The 20351-nt window shown below is 40.5% G+C and overlaps 2 protein-coding genes across 2 annotated transcripts; one reads left to right on the top strand and one right to left on the bottom strand.

Annotated features, from left to right (window-relative positions):
• Positions 1 to 4527: 4527 nt before the first annotated feature.
• dlk1 (delta like non-canonical Notch ligand 1) lies at positions 4528 to 12162 on the top strand (the record flags this gene model as incomplete). Its single annotated transcript, XM_083910271.1, has 5 exons — positions 4528 to 4579; positions 4772 to 4835; positions 5186 to 5316; positions 5862 to 6003; positions 11373 to 12162. 5 exons carry the CDS (start codon positions 4528 to 4530, stop codon positions 12160 to 12162), a joined length of 1179 nt encoding a protein of 392 aa, XP_083766397.1.
• Positions 12163 to 16855: 4693 nt separating this feature from the next.
• dio3a (iodothyronine deiodinase 3a) lies at positions 16856 to 17808 on the bottom strand (the record flags this gene model as incomplete). Its single annotated transcript, XM_083909345.1, has 1 exon — positions 16856 to 17808. Exon 1 carries the CDS (start codon positions 17642 to 17644, stop codon positions 16856 to 16858), a length of 789 nt encoding a protein of 262 aa, XP_083765471.1. The 5' UTR covers positions 17645 to 17808.
• Between the last annotated feature and the right edge of the window lie 2543 nt (positions 17809 to 20351).

Below are 20351 nucleotides of genomic sequence, written 5' to 3'. Positions count from 1 at the left end.
GTGCTGCACCAGAAAAAATCTAAGCTGGTTTCCAGAGTCCAGAGTCAGAGGAGCGGTTTCTTCTGTGAAAGGCAGAAAGAAAGTCACTTAAGAAAAGACAAATGATATTCAGAATAAAACACTGAGTTTATGTCACACTTTGGTGAGCCTGGCATTTCTGCCCTGCGGGAAAAGTGAAAGCGATAAATGAGCTGAATCCAGGCACAAACCAGTGATTGTTAACAGCAACACGAGCGTAGATCTGACCTGCAGTCAAACCACAGGGCAGCACAAAACAAAGGCACGTAAACATTAAACGGCTCATTGCCTGTTAATGAGTCTGAAATATCAGCAACACAATTCGCTATCAAGCACTAACGAGAAATGAAGCAAACATCTTTCACCTTCCATATTTTCTCTTCTCACCTCTGTTTGCTAATTTAAGAGATTCTGGAGAGGATTGTGCACGAGTGTGACAGCAGGAGCTGAAGGTGCTTGAAGTTCTGCCAACACTTAGACTGAGGCAGAGCAGTTTGTCCTTAACTCAGCGGCAGTAAAATACACGCCACGCTGCCATTCAGCAAAAGACACATCGTCTCTACCTCTTGCCACTACGATTTAATTGGTGTCTTTGAAAGAGAGAAATGAGCTCTCAGTTTCCAGCCAATAACCCAGATTTATGCAGGAGTTCTGCTCGTCATGCTGAGAATAAAGAGACTAATGTGCTGCCCAGATGCGGCTTTATCATTGTTGTTCTTGTAGAGTGTTTTGTACTTGAGAAATGGAGCATTTGTTGAAACTGCCTCAGGTTCTCATTGGATTGGACTCCTTCATCCTCTGAGGCAACCACAAGTTTCCTGGCTGATGAAGGCGATGGAATGGGAAAGAAATACAGTTTGTTTCCCTTCATCTCGCGATGAAATTAAACAAGGAATTCATCCAGTCCAACGCAGGCAGGCCTCTCCTTTGTGACTAATTACAGTACGTGTTTGGAAGCCAGGAAATAGAATTAACCCGAGCTCTCTCTGTGAAAGTGTGAGTCTCCCACAGAGGAAAGACAAGCATCCTTCAATCAGGTCGTTTCCTGAAGTCCTCCTGATTATGAGCCCAAACTCATCTGTTTGTTCTGAGTTCTCTGAAGCCACATACGGAGCTGAACATCTGAGGTTATTATAGCATTTTCATCGCTGACTCAATTAACTATTATTCAACAAAAAAGCTCACAACACTTTTGAGTCCTTAAGTCCTTCCACCTGTAATTATGTCAATCAACAAATTAATTCAGACTATTCTTTTATTAAAGTGCAAAAGATGGACCTATATAATAAATGTATTTAAGGTATAATGAAGACAAAGAATGCAAGAGTGTGATATAAAGCAGTTTAACTCTTCTTCATTAAAAATATAGTCAGTAATAATATAATATGACAATTGTCTTTTGTTCCCTGCAGGTTTCACATTGTACATAAAACAGCTGTAAAGCACAGAATAAGCAGATGTTGTGAACAACATTCAAAAGTCATTAAATCCTTCATACATTTAATAATATACTGTATATAATATAAGAACAGACGGTGGTTGTGGAATGTTGCAGATGGACTGTCAGAGAAACACTCTCCCTGCTGTGATCCTCAGCTGCTCCTCATCTTATTATGTTTAGAAGTCAATGCTCAGGATTCATTTCCTGTGCACTGTCGTTCACCACCTGAGAACACAAATGAAATGATCGGTATCAAAAGTAGCAGCACGGCCGCTGAGCGGGGAAATCTTTCATCAGTGTTCTCATAGACTTCAATGAGGATGCTGCTGCTGCTGCTGCTGCAATAGCTTCAGCCTCTGAAATGAAATCATCCACATCCCATCCTAACTGTGCCTCTATGATGCGTAATATGTTCTCCCCTGTGGGAACAGCAGCGCGGCTCCAACCTTCACACAGGTTAAAGCTCCTGATGCATAATTCACTGGAATGAGGTTGGACTGTAATAACACACACCCACACACACTGGAGACACTGTAACTTGTGATTATTTTCAGTATAGAATATACTACTTATACAGGTGCATATGTGTACGATTGCTTTAAAGCGCCAGTGTGTAACTGCTGATACTGTGTGTCCTAATGTAACAGTGGTTTGAATGGAACAGATACATAAGTTACACACTGTAGCTTTAAAATAAACGAGTCCGGTTTTCATAACCATAAAGAAAAAGTCTTTGAATTTTACCTTAGTCTAGATCCTGGCTCATTTTGTGCAGCAGTCCAGCAAACAAGGGAATCAAACCCATAAGACGATATAAGTCTGTGTGTTAACAGTAGCTCATATAAAAGGAAATGAGCAATAAGATCAGACTCTACGAGCTAGGAGAGGCAAACATGTAATGGATGAATTTTTCACTTCATCTTAAACTAACACAAAAAACCTGAGATATTTCATTAAAAAGGACAAGACTGAGAGACACAGAGACGCAGAGAGAGATTCACAGTCAGTGCTGTTATTATTCCCTCACCGTGAGCTTCACCTCAGGTGGTTTGAAAATAAACTCGAAACCCAGATTGAAGCAGGGTCTGTCAGAGTGGAGACTCTCACCATCCGTGTCTTCTTTATTCAGCATGTGTGTGTCCCCTGTGCTCCTCCTCATATCCTGGCTATACGCACACACACACACACACACACACACACACACACACACACCTGCTTCATCCATGAACATCTCATCACGGTGCCTCCAGTATTTGTCATCACATAAACACATTCAGGACACAGATGCGCAGGTGAAGACGATGAGACAGAGGGACACAGTGTCTCACATGTCCCCTGGTGGCTGCTCTGAGCTAATAATGACAGAGTGAAGAGAAACTCATCATTAGATGTATAATAATAAGCCATAATCTTTGTGGGCAGGGAAATGCCACCCTCTGCCTGAGGGGAGGATAAACGAGGACGGCAGTGACAGCAGAGAGTGGACTCATTATCTGTGACGGGTGGACGCAAATCCATCACTTTTATTTTAAAGTTGATTCAATTTCTTTATGAGGAACAGCTTTGATCACATGTGTACAGTGTGAAGACGCACACGATACAACAGCGACGCTACATACGATGTGATCATGCGATCAAAGACGACAAGTACATGTACTTTCAGCTCATTTATTCCTCTCCTCATCCATCACGCATCCATCCATCCATCATCCACCCATCCATCCTCAAGGAGATCAGACTAGTAACTATTTGAAATCCCCTTTCCGTGTCTTAGTGACACACTCATTCATTCATCTTCTACCACTTTATCCTCCACATGAAGGTCACAGGGGGCGCTGGTGCCAATCCCAGCTGACATAGTGTTAAAGGTCACCCATGTCCAGGCTGTTACCTGAATGTTTCCTCGCTTCAATGCAACAAAAACCTCAGCAGCAAATACTGAACAAAACAACAAGAAGACACAAGGTCAACCATAGTTAACGTCCTGTAAATCAACATTCATGTGTAATATAATAATATATAATACAATAATCACATTTTTGATTTAATCCCTGAGAACCTTTAGGGACTGTATGGTTGTTTTTATCAATACTGATAATTATGGATGTTTTTTTTTTCTTCTTCCTGTGTAAAAGCTGAAGAAGAAACCATTGAAATATAAAACAAATATTTCCCAAACACATTCTACTGAGCCTTTATTCTTATTCTTATTATTAGTCATACACAGCATATATTAGATTATGATCATTATTATTATTGTTATTAATGCTCAGCTGTAACTTAAACTGTGTCATTGTTGACGTTATTGGTGATATTTACTGATGTTTATAGCAATTTCTGATTCTCATTGTGTGTACATTCAACATTCAACAGTTATGTAATGTTTTTCATGCAGTTTGTCCCCGCACTGACACACACACACATACACACACATACACACACACCGGGACACCGCAGCCTCTCAGTGCAGCCTCTGTTAACATTACTGTACAAGTCCAGCACTCAGTGGGAGGAGCGTGTTCAGTGGGACGCGCGTGTCGATGCAGCAGGACCGTCCGAACCTCCGGGTCCGAACCTTCTGGTCCAAACCTCCGGGTCCCGTGATCTCACCATGCGCTCTCACTTCTAACAGAACCAGAACCACGTTTGGATTTAATTTGATCAATAAAATCTCTCTAATATGAGCAGATCCACATGGAAACAGATCGCCGGTGCGGCTTAGGTGAGCTCCTTCATCAGACGATTTAAGATTATTTGATAATGAAATGTTTTTCTTTGGAGCAAAAAAAAAAATGCGTTTTTCCTCTCCTCTCTGTCACTGCATGCTTGTGCGTAATGGTTATTTTTGGAAGCAGACGCATGAGGCGCAGACAGGCGCACCACTTTTATTCTATTATTATAGTAAACATTTCATATTGCTTTGTGTGCCTTTTTTTTTAACTAACGTTATAGCAAAATGAACTTTTGAGTTCTGTGATCGTTTTTAGATAAAAAAAAAAAAAAAAAAAAAACAGACTTGACTCGCTTCATGTTTTGCAGGACAAAAGAAGATCTGACTGAAACAAACAATGCATCTCACAGCGCTGCCCCTAATTCTGCTCGTGACAGACATCGCCAAAGGTAATCTGAGATTTTCCTCACAGCTACACATAAACATTTAATTTAGTCAGATTAATCAAGGTTTCACTGATTTACTGAACCTTAAAAAACCTCACCGATTTAATCTGTTTGCACAGACAGTATTAAACAATTATTTTAATATAAACACTGATCTTTCTTTCTTTCTTTCTTATTTTCTCTTCTTGACCAAAGGTTGGGAATGCAGTTCACGCTGCAGCACAGAAAATGGGTTTTGTGAAAAGCCGGGGAAGTGCAGGTATACCACAGACATCTATCACAGACATTATCACCAACACTGACATTATCACTGACATGTATCACAGAGATTATCCCGTGGGTTTGGTTGCAACCTTATTTCCATAAATGACTCTAAAGAGCAGAAATGTGTGTTTGTCGATCTGTTGCTGCCAGAGCAGAGCTTTATTTGTTGTCCCTGGAAAGCTTTTGGTTTGAAAACCTTCCCACTGTTGTTCTCTTGAGCCACTATGGGAATGTAAACTATTTGTTCAAATATGATCTTTTTCTGTGAGGATAAAGGGGGCAGATGTTATGGGGACAGTTTATTAATAGCTCTGGATCGTTCCTCTCTCATCTCCTTTCCCTCAGGTGCAAACCTGGATGGCAGGGAGATAATTGTGACCAGTGTCTGCCCTTCCCTGGCTGTCTGCATGGCACATGTGCAAAGGCATGGCAGTGTGCGTGCGAGGAGGGCTGGGTGGGCAGCCTGTGTGACCAAGGTGAGGCTTATCACGCTCCCCTGACACTTCTATCTCCACCTACCTCTGGACACAGAAGCCTCAGGGACTCAGAGACTGCAACTAAGTGTTCCTTTTCAGTAGAAATTATCCCAAAAAAAAGATAATGATGTTGAAATCCCTTTTATAAAGTACCATTCTTTGTTTATTCTGGTGTTAAGAAAGGTGCAGATAATAATCCTCAGATGTAACGAGTCCAGGTTTTGAAAATCAAAAGTCATGTGTCCATTTCAGTGCATGTCCTGATTCAAATGAAACCCTTAAGGAATAATTCTGATGTTGACTGGAATCATGTTTCCTTTAATGAAAAGAAAGAGAAAATATGATTTCTTTTTTTTTTGTATTATTGTGTTGCAGCAGCAGCAGCAGACTGTTGAACTGTTCACTGAGGAACACTGTGTGTGATTGTGTTCTCAGTTTGTCTCAGAGTGTGAGAGAGAAAGTGAGAAAAAAAGAGACACGGCTCTGCGATGTGTGAGAGAAGCTGATCTAAAAACAGCACTGCTTTGTTTTTCTTTCAACAACAGAAATCCGTCAGTGCTCTTCCAGGCCTTGTGCTGTGAATGCCACCTGCATCGAGACAGGAGAGGGGGGATACTTGTGCGTCTGTCCCCATGGCTACGCTGGAGAAAAGTGCCACCTGAAGACCGGAGGCTGCGACACTAACAGGTAACAGCAGCTTTAGTCTGACTTTCTGCTGAAGTAAAAGAAAACTCCATCGCCATGTGTTCATCATTAGGAAGAATAATCAATCATTTCTGTCCGGTCTCTCTGAATTACCAAGGCAGCCAATCGAAACCATCCGAAGCCCAGGCCGCTGTGTATGTAGCTGCTAATGGCAGGCGGTTAAATGAGAAAGTATTGGATGTTCTTCTTTCCAAATAGGCTGCTGTGACTTGTAAGAGGGGATGTGGCGTTTGTGATGAATTGGAGCCACAAACTTGCACATTTAAACAATTTAGTTCCATTAATTTTTTTTCAAGCCAGAAATTCTACTTCTACCCTAAGCCTTACCCAGTGCATACACATACATGTACAGCTCTCTTATGGAGTGGAATAAGAGACTGAGGACGTTTGTCTGGAACCTGACAATGACTTGGACCCTTGTATGTATGCAAATGCAGTGGTGATTGCTCTCAGACAGTAAGGGAAACTTCTTCTTCCCGTATCAGCCTCTGTATCAAAGCTTCATTTGTTGTTTCTGAGACGACACAGAGTCCGTTTGCTCAGCTGCTCGTTGACCATTTTCGTTTGTAAATAAAAACACTATTATAGCATGTTTCAGTTTGGCATAATTATCACTTTTCTTTGTTCTGGTTGTTCGTTTGAATAATGTATGTATAAATAAGTGGGCCTGAAATGAGCTTCCCCAGCTTCAAAGACACATGCAGCGGCGCCTCTGAGCGTTTTATTTTTAAACACGTTTCAGTCCACCTGACAAATTAAAATCTCATATTTATTCCTGTCACCTCCTGAGGGAAATATCAGGCTCGTTCAGCAGCTCAATGCTCCACCAACGTTCACCAGTTACATATTAGCCGTGTTTGCTCTTTAGTGCTGAGCAAAGTATTCTGCTTTAGTGCTGAGCGCGGAGAGAGAACCAAAACCAAAAAGCTGTACTGTAGAGAACGGCTATTAAGTATGAGGGGCAGTATAAGATATTATTCTGGCACTCTCACATACATACATTCTCCTTTCACGGACCTAGATTTTTTTACTTTCATGATGGTATAATTTTAACTCACACATTCAGTCGTTTTACTTTCATATTCATATATTTTAACTCACAAATTCATACGTTTTACGCTCATATTTCTATATTTTCACATACATATTCATACTTTTTTGATCTAAGGCACGTGTAGTCATACTATTAGTAATAGTAACAGTTTAAAGCTCCCATAGAACGGAAGTTCCAATTAACGCTTGGATTTTTTGGTTTGTATCTGCGTCATTACCTCGTTTATGAAGCCCTGAAGGTTCAAAACAAACAGTTCAGCCACTGCTGAGAACGCTTTGATGTATTGTAATCTCGGGCTCAGCGAGATCCTCCTACTCCGGGCACTAGTCCAGTCACATCCGGCTGCTTACATTGAACCGCAGAAGAAGAATAACGTCCGTTGTGGAGGTGTTTCACGAGCGACAGTGTCTTCTGACTCTGGGTCTGACTCCGGGTCAAAGTCATAAAAGGGACTGCGGCGGGGAGTCGTGAAGAAGCTATTTTTAAACACATGTCACTTCCAGGTATTGGCCAATCACAAGACAGTTGGGAAAGTTGTCGTTGGCTGGCCAATCACAAGACACTCTGTCTTGTCTTCTGTGGGTTAGATTTCAGTCTGAAATATCGCGACTGACGAGAGCTTCAGTGAGGAGAGATTTCTATTGGGTCATTTACAGCAACTCGGAGGTTTTTGACCATAAAAACAAGTTAATGTATGTAAGTAGACCTCCATAACTAACATATATGTGCGATAGGACCACTCTATGGGAGCTTTAAATAATTTATGTGTATAAGAAGAAAATGTATGCATGTGTGTAGGAAAGATATGTCTGTGAGAGAAGAATAATGTGTGTGTGAGAGAAAGTGTTGTGGAAATGGATGGCAGATCATTTTATCGTGCTGTGTGAAGAAATCCCCTGATACTATTTCAATGAGGGTTTTTTTGTTTTTTAATATTACGACAAAGCAGGTTTTAGTTATTTATTTGTCGCTCCTTAGCATTTATTCTCAAACTTATCGATGCTGTGTGGATTCATTGACTTAGAGGAGACTGACATTGTGACACTGATGACGGTGTCGACTGTTGATCTGTGACTGTGTGATGCACTGAGACCTGCGCTCACTTCACCACTGATTCCCAGGGAGGTTGTTTGTCTTATCGTCACTATCATCACTATTCATAAAGTCACTGATAAATGTGATGAACACGTGAATTATAGTTGAAGATAAACATGTTAAGTAATAGGATTTTTTGATTTCAAAGTTCAAATTTGTAGCTGTTTTTGTAGCATTAGTTTACAAATAAAGCTAACTTATTGTTTTACTTACTATTATGGTTAATATAATAATCATAAAATATTAAAATAGTCAGGCCAGAAAACCTGCAGACTCTAACATGATCATATAACATCTTTGTAAAAGTACATTACAGTATCAGTATGAGGTGCATCCCAGTTCAGAGGCTTCATCATTCTACAGCAACATCTCTAACGTCAATGCATCAGAATCTCTGAGTGAGGCTGTCACATTTCAGAAGCTCCTCCATATATTATACGCTGCATCCCATAATCCACTGCTCCCCAGGCAGAATGTTTAATGACATAATTCAGATATTTGTCTTGATTTTGCCTTCAGGTGGTCATCGATCACTGATTTAACTGAACTGAATCCATCATTGTAAAACGTCACAGCACAAAAAAATGAATGATAAAACGATGCAGCTCATGTTTACTATGGAAAATCTCAAAAAGCCGCCCTTGTGTTTTCATACATAGACAAAGAATACGCTACTTTGGTAAAAAAAAAAATTATATATAATGATAAAATAATAGTAAATTTTAAGCACCTTTCATATTATATTTTATTTTAATGTAAAGGACGTTTGTTGGTTTGAATGTAAAGGATGTTTGTTTATGTGAATGTAAAGGATGTTTGTTGGTTTGAATGTAAAGGATGTTTGTTGGTTTGAATGTAAAGGATGTTTGTTGGTTTGAATGTAAACAATGTTTGTTGGTTTGAATGTAAAGGATGTTTGTTGGTTTGAATGTAAACGATGTTTGTTTATGTGAATGTAAAGGATGTTTGTTGGTTTGAATGTAAACGATGTTTGTTTATGTGAATGTAAAGGATGTTTGTTGGTTTGAATGTAAAGGATGTTTGTTTATGTGAATGTAAAGGATGTTTGTTTATGTGAATGTAAACGATGTTTGTTGGTTTGAATGTAAAGGATATTTGTTTATTTGAATGTAAAGGATGTTTGTTGGTTTGAATGTAAACGATGTTTGTTTATGTGAATGTAAAGGATGTTTGTTGGTTTGAATGTAAACAATGTTTGTTGGTTTGAATGTAAAGGATGTTTGTTGGTTTGAATGTAAACGATGTTTGTTTATGTGAATGTAAAGGATGTTTGTTGGTTTGAATGTAAAGGATGTTTGTTTATGTGAATGTAAAGGATGTTTGTTTATGTGAATGTAAACGATGTTTGTTGGTTTGAATGTAAAGGATATTTGTTTATTTGAATGTAAAGGATATTTGTTTATTTGAATGTAAAGGATATTTGTTTCTTTCTAAGTTACAGTTATAACAGGATCACAGATGAACACAGGTGAACACATTAACCAGAGACCCCATGAAAGGTTGAGCCATGTAATGAGAAATCTGTTTATCAGGAGACCACATTTGCTTCAGGCGTTTCCTGCTACTTAAGTCACTGCTGTTGAGTCAATGAAACGTTTGACTTGATGAAAAGACACTGAGCAGCTGAATGCACCAGCAGCTCTGTCCTCATTTGGACAGATTCAGTCAGGCTACTGTAGATCCAGAGCTCCTTCATGGATCGCTTCCCTCTCAGATCTGTGTCCTCTGAGTCTCTCTGTGTCTCTCTGAGTCTCTGTCTGTGTCTCTCTGTGTCTCTGTGTGTCTACGTATGTGTCTGTGTGTCTCTGTCTGTGTCTTTGTGTCTGTGTATCTATGTGTCTGTGTCTCTCTGAGTCTGTCTCTGTCTCTGTCTGTGTCTCTGTCTCTCTGTGTCTCTCTGCTGCATGTCAAACAGTTTAAAAATTATGTTATTTTACCCTGGGTTAGAATTTAAAGCAGATGTCTTCTTCATCACTGTCCATGAGTTAGATTTCACCTCACCTGTCTCTCTGTCTCTCTGTCTCTCTGTCTCTCTGTCTCTCTGTCTCTCTGTCTCTCTGTCTCTCTGTCTCTCTGTCTCTCTGTCTCTCTGTCTCTCTGGCACTCTTCAAATCCATGCAAATCCGTATTTCTTTTCAAGGTGAAGGTCGCTTTCATTTTATCGATGTCATCTACTTTAGCCTGACGTCTGAGACAAACCTCAGTGAGAGAGCACAGCGCAGTGTCCTGCTTATGTCTCTCACTCCTGGTCTTGCGGAGCCACTGTCCTGCATGTTTTAGGTGTTTGGTCCTGGATTACAGACAGGATCAGTGGATCAATGATGGATCCTCCTGCTCCCGTCACATGAATATGAAAGAGTTTGCGGACACGGGTGAACGCCTTCTCTCCACACACTGCCTTGTTATTGACTTGAATGACAACAAAAGTCAATACAGTGAAGTGGCAGCTCTCCTCCATCACTAAATATTCTCCGGCTTATTCTTATTCTTACAGTGAGATCTCTCTGAGGAATTCATCTCCATTAAAATGAGAAAAACGAGACACCACAGAGTGTCAGAGCCATTATTCTTCTGACTTAACAGAGAGTGACGTTCACTTGAGTCATTACATCAGCTTCTATTAGAAATATTGATTGTTTTTATCAGTGAAGTCATCGTCCACATCCAGCACATTCAGATTGTACTGCACACTCATTCTGTGTCTTATTAACTGTAAAGATCTTCAATTTGCAGAAACTGTGGTATTGTTTTTCATTAATACTCAGTGTCACGACTCAAATCCATACCATAATAGTAATGAGATCCTTTTTTTTTCAAAGGCTGAAACAATGAGGAGTAGATAATTATTTAATGACGTTATTTCTCTGCTTACAGCCTCAAAAGAAATGCATGTTATATATTTTTAAATTGTCATTTCTCATGATTATTTATCTTGTTTTTTTAATTTTCATTAAGCTTCAGTGTTTGTTAGTCAGTAGATGTTGTATATACCAAAATCATTCTCAATCTTTTATTATACTTCTTATACTGTGCTGGGTTCTTTCTTTAATCATTCAATCAATTTGTTTTTTTCTAATAGAAACGACTAAATGGCCATTTTAAGATGAAAGTATTTAGATTTGAGTTGAACATCATTGTCAGCCCTGTGTGTTTGCTCACACTGTGCTGCTCTGTCCTGCAGCTCTTTTTGTCACAATGGTGGAACGTGTCCAGATGCCAGTGGATCAGCAGCTTCCTCTTCCTGTTTATGTCCCCCTGGGTTTTCTGGAGACTTTTGTGAGCTCAGTGTCGACAGCTGCCAGCCTAACCCATGCCTCAATGGTGGCAACTGTACAAACCACGGTCTGGCCTTTGAGTGCGCGTGTCCACTGGGCTTCCCTGGATTTACTTGTAACAACACCAGCAGCCTCTCGCCCTGCGCCGGCCAACCCTGTGCCAACGGCAGCACGTGCGTGGGTCAGCCTGACGGGACCTTCCGCTGTGTTTGCCAGAAGTGGTTTACAGGTCCCACATGTTCCCTGCACCACAGACCCAAGAGCAGGCCAAAGCCAGGCGCTGCCAGGCCTGCAGACCACAGAGTGTTTGCTCTGGCGCCGCAGCATTACTCGCTTCCTGCTCACGCCTTCCACAGGCTGCTCAGACCGCCCGACAGAGACCTGCTGAAGATCACGCTGAAGGAGACCGTCCACTCCTCCGGAGTCCTTGTCACTCAGGGTCAGCTGGTGTGTTTCGGCATACTGGCCCTGCTCACCTGCCTGGTCATCCTGGGCACCACAGGCATTGTGTTTTTTGGGCGCTGTGAGACGTGGCTGGCTAATGCCAAGTACAGCCAGCTGGTCAGGCAGCAGAGGGAGCACCTGCTGAGAGAGACTGAAGGGACTCACCAGGAGGAGGCCCAACACTCTGTAAACATCATTCTGCCAGAGAAGATTCGACTCACCAGTTTTGGGAGGCACTACACCTCCATCTGATGGCATCGCCTCGTCCTCAATATGAATGTCTAATAATAGCAACAAAGAAGCTGCAGCTGTACGTCGTGTTTCTAACGTGAGAGACTCTGGACCATCGTCGAATGTGAAGTCAAATACGACACTGGATTGTAAATGTGTTTCTAAATCCAAAATATTATCATGTTATTAATTTGGCAACAATAATGATGTAAATATTATTTTAAAAAAAGCACTTTTGAACGAGTCAACGCTGCATTAACATTTTGTAATGATTATAATTTATTTGTTAATTAATCTCAGAGTTTACGACCATCACAGGGCTGCAAACTATTTTCATCATTCATTTATCACTTTATTTGAGCTAGAATATCAAACACAATCTTTTGGATCATATATATACACGTATCTCTCTCCATATATATACATATATATATTTGTGATATTTCATATAGAAAGTGATGACTTTTTTAAATCATTCAACTTACTGTGAACTGTTCATTTCATAACTAGTCAGAAATGTGTGACGTGAGTATGTGAAGTCAACAGAACATGTAATAAAACTGTGTTTTACCTAAACAGTTGTATTTTAAAATCTTTCAGATCATAACTCTGATAGAAAATGATGTCCATCAGTATATTTTCATTTATTTTATTTATTATTTATTTTTTTTGTCAGTTTTGTGCAATTCAGGATATTAAAAAAAAATAAGATTAATATTGTTTTTATCTAGTCCTGCTCTGATTGTCTTCACAAAACAAACATTATTGTATTATTGTGTATTAATGGTTATGGAAAGATAAAACTGATTTCACTGATTATGAACTGAAGGAGAACTGTTCACGTCCACTGTCTTCACCTCGAACATGACAGTCTGTGTCGCCTCCTTGTGGTGACAGATATTTATGCTCTCCACTGATATCTGTGCAGAAACATTAGAAACACAGCTGATGTCAGTTACTGTTACTCAGATACAACAAACAAGTGCTCAAAAGAAAGTGTGTGTGTGTGTGTGTGTGTGTGTGTGTGTGTGTGTGTGTGTGTGTGTGTGTGTGTGTGTGTGTGTGTGTGTGTGTGTGTGTGTGTGTGTGTGTGTGTGTGTGTGTGTGTGTGTGTGTGTGTGTGTGTGTGTGTGTGAGAGAATAATTCATCCACAAAGAGACGAGTGAACACAGGCAATATCAACACTGTCTTAACCTTGACGTGACAGCCTCAGGTTTCTGTTGAAAGATGAGATTCATTTTGGCAAAGGCAGAAATATCATATTTAGTCTATAGTTAATACATTTGCTGAGACTCAGATGTTAAACGACCTTTATCCATGTACAAATGCAGCTGTTTGTCATGAGACGCAGTGTCACACTGTAACCACAAGGTGTCACCCATTTACAGGAAGATGGAAGAAAAAGCTGTCACTTGTTGCACTGCCCTCTAACCCTAACCCTCTGTCCATGGGTTTACTCAGGGTTAAAATCCAATAAAAATGACAAACTCAAAGGGTGTCTCACTCCTGGTTGTGGGGAGCCACTGTCCTGCATGTTTCAGACACTCCTATGATTCAAATGCTCAGCTCGTCAGTAAGCTCTGCTGATGTAAGTGGTTCCCCAGGACCAGTAGTGAGAAACCCTGTCATTTTATTGGATTTAAAACACACACACACACACACACTCTCAATTTGAATGATATTTATTTATTTTCCTGCTCTACATCAAACTATTTCTCGCGACAGGTCGACACGTCCTTGTTGGATGATGGTCTGTAGGAGTCCTGCTGTGTCCCTGACCCACAGAGAAACTCCATTATGGAAACCGACCATCCATAAGGGGGCAGGTGAACATGTTACACTGCATGTGTATTATGTTGATTCATGTTTTATTCAGATTATTATTCAGAGTATGACCTCTGACCTTTGAAACATGTGCAGTGCAGTACCATGCAATGGCCACACAGTGTCCTTGTTCCTCATGTTTGAGCCTGAACAACAGCAATGAGCCTGACTCTTAAACCTAAAGTAACATTTAAATTAACCCAATCTTATATGTGTATATATATATATATATATCAGTGTTCATTCTAATACAAACAGCAGTGAAGGCTGGTGGTGCCTGAGACTTCTGCACAGTCCTTTATGTAACAGTGTGTAGATTATTATATAAACTTATATGGAGCTTGGTTAAAAGTTAAACGTGCAACATGCTGATGTAGGTTACTTTGTGGCTGCTGGGGCCTCTCGACCTCCTTCCACTAGACATTCATTTGTGGAGTTATGGCCCAGGGAGGGCGAGGGGCCCTCAGCTTCAGAGCTAACAAACAACTACCTCGAAATGAGTGAGGACTTTCTGCTTCCTCCAAAGTCATAAAGAAAAAAGAAAAAAGCATAGCATAAGTTAAACTTCTCTCCCAAGCCTTGACACCTTTAACCCCTGGTTTGTGTCTTCTGACAAATGAAACTTGATCTCCATGGAAAATCACACATGGAAAGAATCCAGATTCAAGCAATTCCACAGGGGTTTGTTTTCTGTGGATAAACTGTAAGGTTTTCTCTTCATCTGCAGTCCTGGAAATGAAGTGACGTCAGCTTGTGACTTATTGTTTATGTTCAGGTCAATGAAAGGTGGATTGTTTTCTTTTTTAAATGATTTATGTGGAAGTTTAAAAGAGGTAAAAAAAAAAGAAAAAAGAAAATAGGTAAAAGGATCCTAATGTGCTGAAATCAGCAAATATTTGACAAATGGAAATCTGAGCAGCAGCATTGTCATTACTTACTGCTTCATATACATATATGTGTGTATACTGTATATAAATATTATTGTTTTGTTATGAAATACACTTTATAATTTAAAGTTATCTTCAGTTGCCTATATATTGATGCCACTACATATTATGTGATAAGGGTGAGGGTTGACCTTCTTCCAGTAATTTAAAGTAATACTTGAGTAAAAGTATGTGACCAGAAAATTACCTTTAATGCTTAATAATATACTAATAAATAATAATATACTAACTAACGTTACTTAAGGGACCCTTATTGTAAAGTCTTACCTAAAAACCTTTGGATTTCCTAGATCCTGAGATGATTCTTCAGTGGACTGAATTACAAACAGTGAAATATTAAAATACATGAAATTGAATCTTCATAATTAAGCTGTTTCCTGTTTTCATGATTGATTAAACACAGGTCGTCCTCCATCACAGTCCAGTGAAAATCATGACTCCTGACTCTATACAAAGATCTCGTGTTGTAGCAGAGGATCCAGATGATATTGACAAACAGTTTTTCAGGGTGAAAACAGAACTGTGTGTTTGCTCCCTGCTGTGGGAGAGAACTGCTCCATTCTTTGAAGACGACCATGAATAATGATGGTGTGGAAGCAGGGGAGCACAGAGGCGGAACATCTGATGAGATGTTGCTGCACGCACACACACACACACACACACACACACACAGGTGGTTTTGGCGTTGTCTGTTTCCATGAGTCATTTGCCTGTGATGCTCTGGCCCCCTGCTGTGTCCTCACCACCCTGAAGCCTGTGAAGGTTACTAAGTCTGTGATTTTCATGACTCTGGTCATATTTCACATAGATTGAAGACATAGCATGTTCATTCTGTTCACAGATAAGTGCCTTTGTCGAGCTAAGCTGGGAAGACGTTTGTGTTTCGATCCTCATAGGTGGAGATACCACTCAGCATAACAGGATCAAGTGTGATTATCCTCACTTAAGAGGTCAAAGTATTATGGCTGAGGACTGTGAACAACTAGAGCTTTATAATCACCATCAATACACTGTTAAAAGAGGCTGAGCACTAATCAGACACAGCCGAGTGTTTACTGTGTGAAAATGACTCTGACAAATAAAAAAAAGATTAGTCACTAATTTAATGTTTATATATTAGGTGAAATTTGATGATTGTTTCCTTTTTTCTCCAGGCTTTCATTAAACACTGTAAAGACAACAAGACATAGAGGAATCCAGGGGGTGAGAGGTGGAGGTCTGTGCTGCTCCACAGGAAATTAAACATTCACTCTTTAAGTCCCTGTAATGTATAAGGGACCACATGTCTGTAGAATATATAGGACATGGGATTAAATAACAACTCATGAGCTGTAATGCAACTTATAGAGAACTTGTAACACAAAAAAATAAAACATAAACAAATACATCCATAAATAAATAAATAAAAAAGGCCGAGTAGATGAAAGTATTTTTATTGTATGAAAAATATATCCATATTTACACAACAGTTAGTTTGTTCCGTGCAGGACAGAGAGCAGCGGCTTCACTGTGGTCACCAGCATCAGAACACATCAGTACCGGTTCTCTGGATTTAAAAACCGTTTAAAAACCGAACTTCACAACAATACTGATGAACACAGTGATGCGTAAAAACCCAAGATCCTGACGGCTCCATTAAAGGCGCCATTACGCACGGAGAAGAGAACAGAAAACAACTTTTGACGCACAAATACTTTTGTTCACGGGCAAACGATTGTCTTTGTGAATGTCTAACAGGACGTAAATGTCCAGTGTGAACATCAGACAAAACTCAACAAATGACTTTGATCCAGCTATTTTAAAAATAATAATAAATACACTTAAATCAATAATAAGTGAAGAAAATCTAAATGGATTTATTATAATACTGAAAGAGCTGCAGCACGGTTTGTCTTTAAATCACATCTGTAGAAATATATAATATCACATAATATCATATAATCTACACGTGAATCACCAGATGATTGGATTTCTCCAGCGTATCTCTGTATTGGTTGAGCCAGTCTCTGAGCTCTGAGATGCGGTAGTCCTCAGGTCCTCTCCCGCCCTGGTAAACTATCTTCCCCTCTCTCAGGATGTAAAGTCTGTCGAAATAAGCTCCGTACGCAGCGTTGGAGGAGTTCTCCATGCTGTCGACCACCACCGGGCAGCCCGGCACCTCCGCGCGCATCAGCTGCGCTGCGTTCAGCCTGTCGTCGAGACACCGGTGTTTGGGGATCTGATAGGGCGCGTCAGTGCTCATCCAGCCGTCTGAGGGATGCGCTTCCTCGATGTACACAACCACAGAGTCCGCTATGTCTGCGTTCTGCTGCACAACTCCCCGGAAAGCCTTGAGACGCGCCATGAACGGTGGTCAGGTGCAGCTGCCAAAGTTGAGGATGAGCGGTCTCTTGTCCTTTGCGTAATCGAGGATGCGGCTGCGCCGCTGATCCTCCAGCTGGACAACTTCAGTGTTGGGCGCTCCGTGTCCGAGATGCGCTGCTTTCAAGAAGTCCAGTTTGTGTCCGTGCCACACTGCCTTCAGGGACTCCAGGCTGAAGAAACGGTTGGAGTCTGATATGCAGAGAGGAGGATCCATGGCGTCCCCCTCCTGCTCCTTCATCCTGAAGAAAACTCCTTTCCTGATGCAAATGAAGTCCAGCAGCCAGAACATGACTGCTGTCATCAGGAAACGAGGCAACAGCACGAGACACACTATTGTGTTTTTAAGAGCTTTAATGGTATTCATCATCACAGCATAACAAGGCTGATGCTGCTGAGCTGCGCTCGATCCTGTGGGTTGAAGTTGGGTTACTTGCAACTTCCCCTCTTTTTATAGCACCGGCAGATTTGAATGAATCACACCCCGCCTCCAAACTGGGGCCGAGGCCTCACATGGCGGGGATTACCTTCTGTCAACTCCTCCGAGGCTCTGAGGCTCAGCCAAAAGACACAGGGCTGCGCAGTTTGGACAGCACTGACGCTTCATATGTGTTCCCTATACGTTTATGGAAAAACAGCTGTGATCACTGCTGTCCAGCAGAATCTCCTCCACATAATGTCAAATAAAGAAAGACCGAAATCTCTCAGAGGTGAAAGGATGTGCGTGTATTCTGTCTATGACTCAGATCACTCACCAACACCTCAGGATGTTTATCAGGAGGAGAAACTGAACTAAAGAAGATATGCCTGTGAAACTCAGGAGCACCATGACTAAACATGTGTGTAACAGGTGTGTACAGCTCATTTAACTCTTCTCTTCTCATTATTCTTTTGCTGACTTGTTGCTCTGGGCTCATCTGACAGATTCTTTTCATTAGATGAAAGACAGTATTTGTTTTGTGTTTTTATTCAAACAATTCTGTGCATGGAAAAGCATCACTCCACTCAGCCGCTTCATTGTCCGTGTACCATGGCATTAGAATCATAAAGATATCCATTTGGAAGCTTGTAGATCCAGCTTTTGTTGATTCAACAACCTGGGAAAGGTCAGATAGACGACACCAACCACACAAACACATGTCTTGTTTCTTTTTACTTCTCACCTCACTGGCTGAGTCAGGTAAAGAAAGCAGACGTTGGTTCTGGAGAGACTTTGATATGTTACGGACGATAATAAAAGACACTTTATGTAAAACAGAAATATGTTAAGTAGCTCTGATGCACGAGCTTCTCAGCCACACTTCAATCGTCAATCAAACTATTTCAATATCACAGAGGAAGTAAAGTCTGAGCCTCTTCTTATATCAGAAACATTAATAGATTCAAAAGAACATAACGCACACATATATAGCTGGGATCTTCAGTAGGTTCCTGGTTGTCAGTCATCCAGGTCATAGTCTTCCTCTTCTTCTCTCATGATCTGTAGCTGAGTGGATTTGTTTCACCTCTAGTCCATGAGGCTTCTTCACTTCTGATTAACAGCTCTTTGACCTCTGTGTCTTCTCCCTTGTCCTTTAGATGACGGTGGACAGCTGAGTCCTGTCTCTGTCTCTTCTGTGTTGTGACGTTTCGTCTGTGAACCTCAACATGACAGCGGCCAAACTGAAAAAAATTCTGATTCTTATGATGACGTCACGGCCATGTTTGATGCATTAAACTGGTAAGTTATATTAATAAGTTATAGTAAGTTATATTAACAAGTTATATTCTGTCTTTGTGTCTTAATGGTTGCAGAAATGAATGTGTCTGTGCTGCTTTAGGAGCAATAATAGACTTTAAACAGTCTCGCCTGCATGAATGCCACTTTCCTCCAGAAGAAGACAGCTTCCATTTCTTTAAATAAGTATATCAATTCTAACAATGTGCACATGCACAACATAAACACATCATAAAATCTAAATGCAGAAATGCTTCACTGAGGAATCAAATGAGTCTTTTATGGTTTAACATAACCATTATTGTTTGCTTGGCCAAAGGCATGAAGAAGTCATATTTCTTGCACTGACAGCTGTTGAATTTGACTTTTGTGAGCAGTCGTTCATCATTTACCGTGAATGAAAGGTATTTATCGTGGCTCCGCTCCAATTCAAATTCTTTTATTCTGCAAATGATTTCCTCCAGGTTTCCTGAGGCTGATTGTGTCGGCACAGAGGAGAGAGAACACTTTTATGTATGTAGATCAGATTACGACGATAAATCACACACTAGACTCAGGTTATTTTGTTACTGTGTGAACGCAGAGTTCACAGTCATGTGATAATTAGCAAAAAACAAACATCCAAGGCTTTTCGATATGAATCTAAAATGCATTTCTGAAGGACATCAAGTTGATCTCTAAAAAAGCTGTGAGGCTGCAGACTCCCGCTGTCTGAGAAGAGACAAATTAAAATGGAAGAAACGTCAGAAGGAGCAAAGAAATAATAAAACATAGTTCTAATCAAACAGAAACACTAACTTTACGTTAGATAATGACAGCGACTCATCATTATCACACACTGAGATGTTAATGAATCAGCGTGTTACTAAAAGTGATGTGTTTATGGTCTGTCTCTGTGCTCCATGGGGGATTCAACATCTGGCCACACATGACTGGAGTCTGGAGAGCATTCCACTGTCATTTATTGGTGAAGCCCTAATTTCCACTTACAGTAAACGCATGTCATATTTGACTGCACACTTCGAGAAGACGTCATGTGACTGTGACTCACGACAGACAGAGGGACGGTGATGTCTTTATCTCATCAGAAATCTACAATGATCACAGTGTATGATGACAGCAGCAGTTTACCACATGAGAAGACTTTTATTCTTATTATGGTGGGCGGGAGGGTTGAATCAGGGTTGAAGCGACACTGAAGCGTCTTTTTTCTCCTTGTGAAAGGCTTTTTATAAATCAAAGTTATTATTATTATTGTTATTTCCATTATTATATAAGCTGAAGATAGAAATATGAGTCAGCTTGTTGGGTGCGTGCGCTCTGCAGCATCTGTGTGATAAAAATGTAGTGTTTGACTCTC

Source organism: Microchirus variegatus (assembly GCF_963457635.1).
Source record: "Microchirus variegatus genome assembly, chromosome: 2".
Taxonomy (NCBI): Eukaryota; Metazoa; Chordata; class Actinopteri; order Pleuronectiformes; family Soleidae; genus Microchirus; species Microchirus variegatus.
The sequence above is the reverse complement of the archived record's forward strand: the minus strand, read 5'-3'. Positions and strand labels throughout refer to the sequence as shown.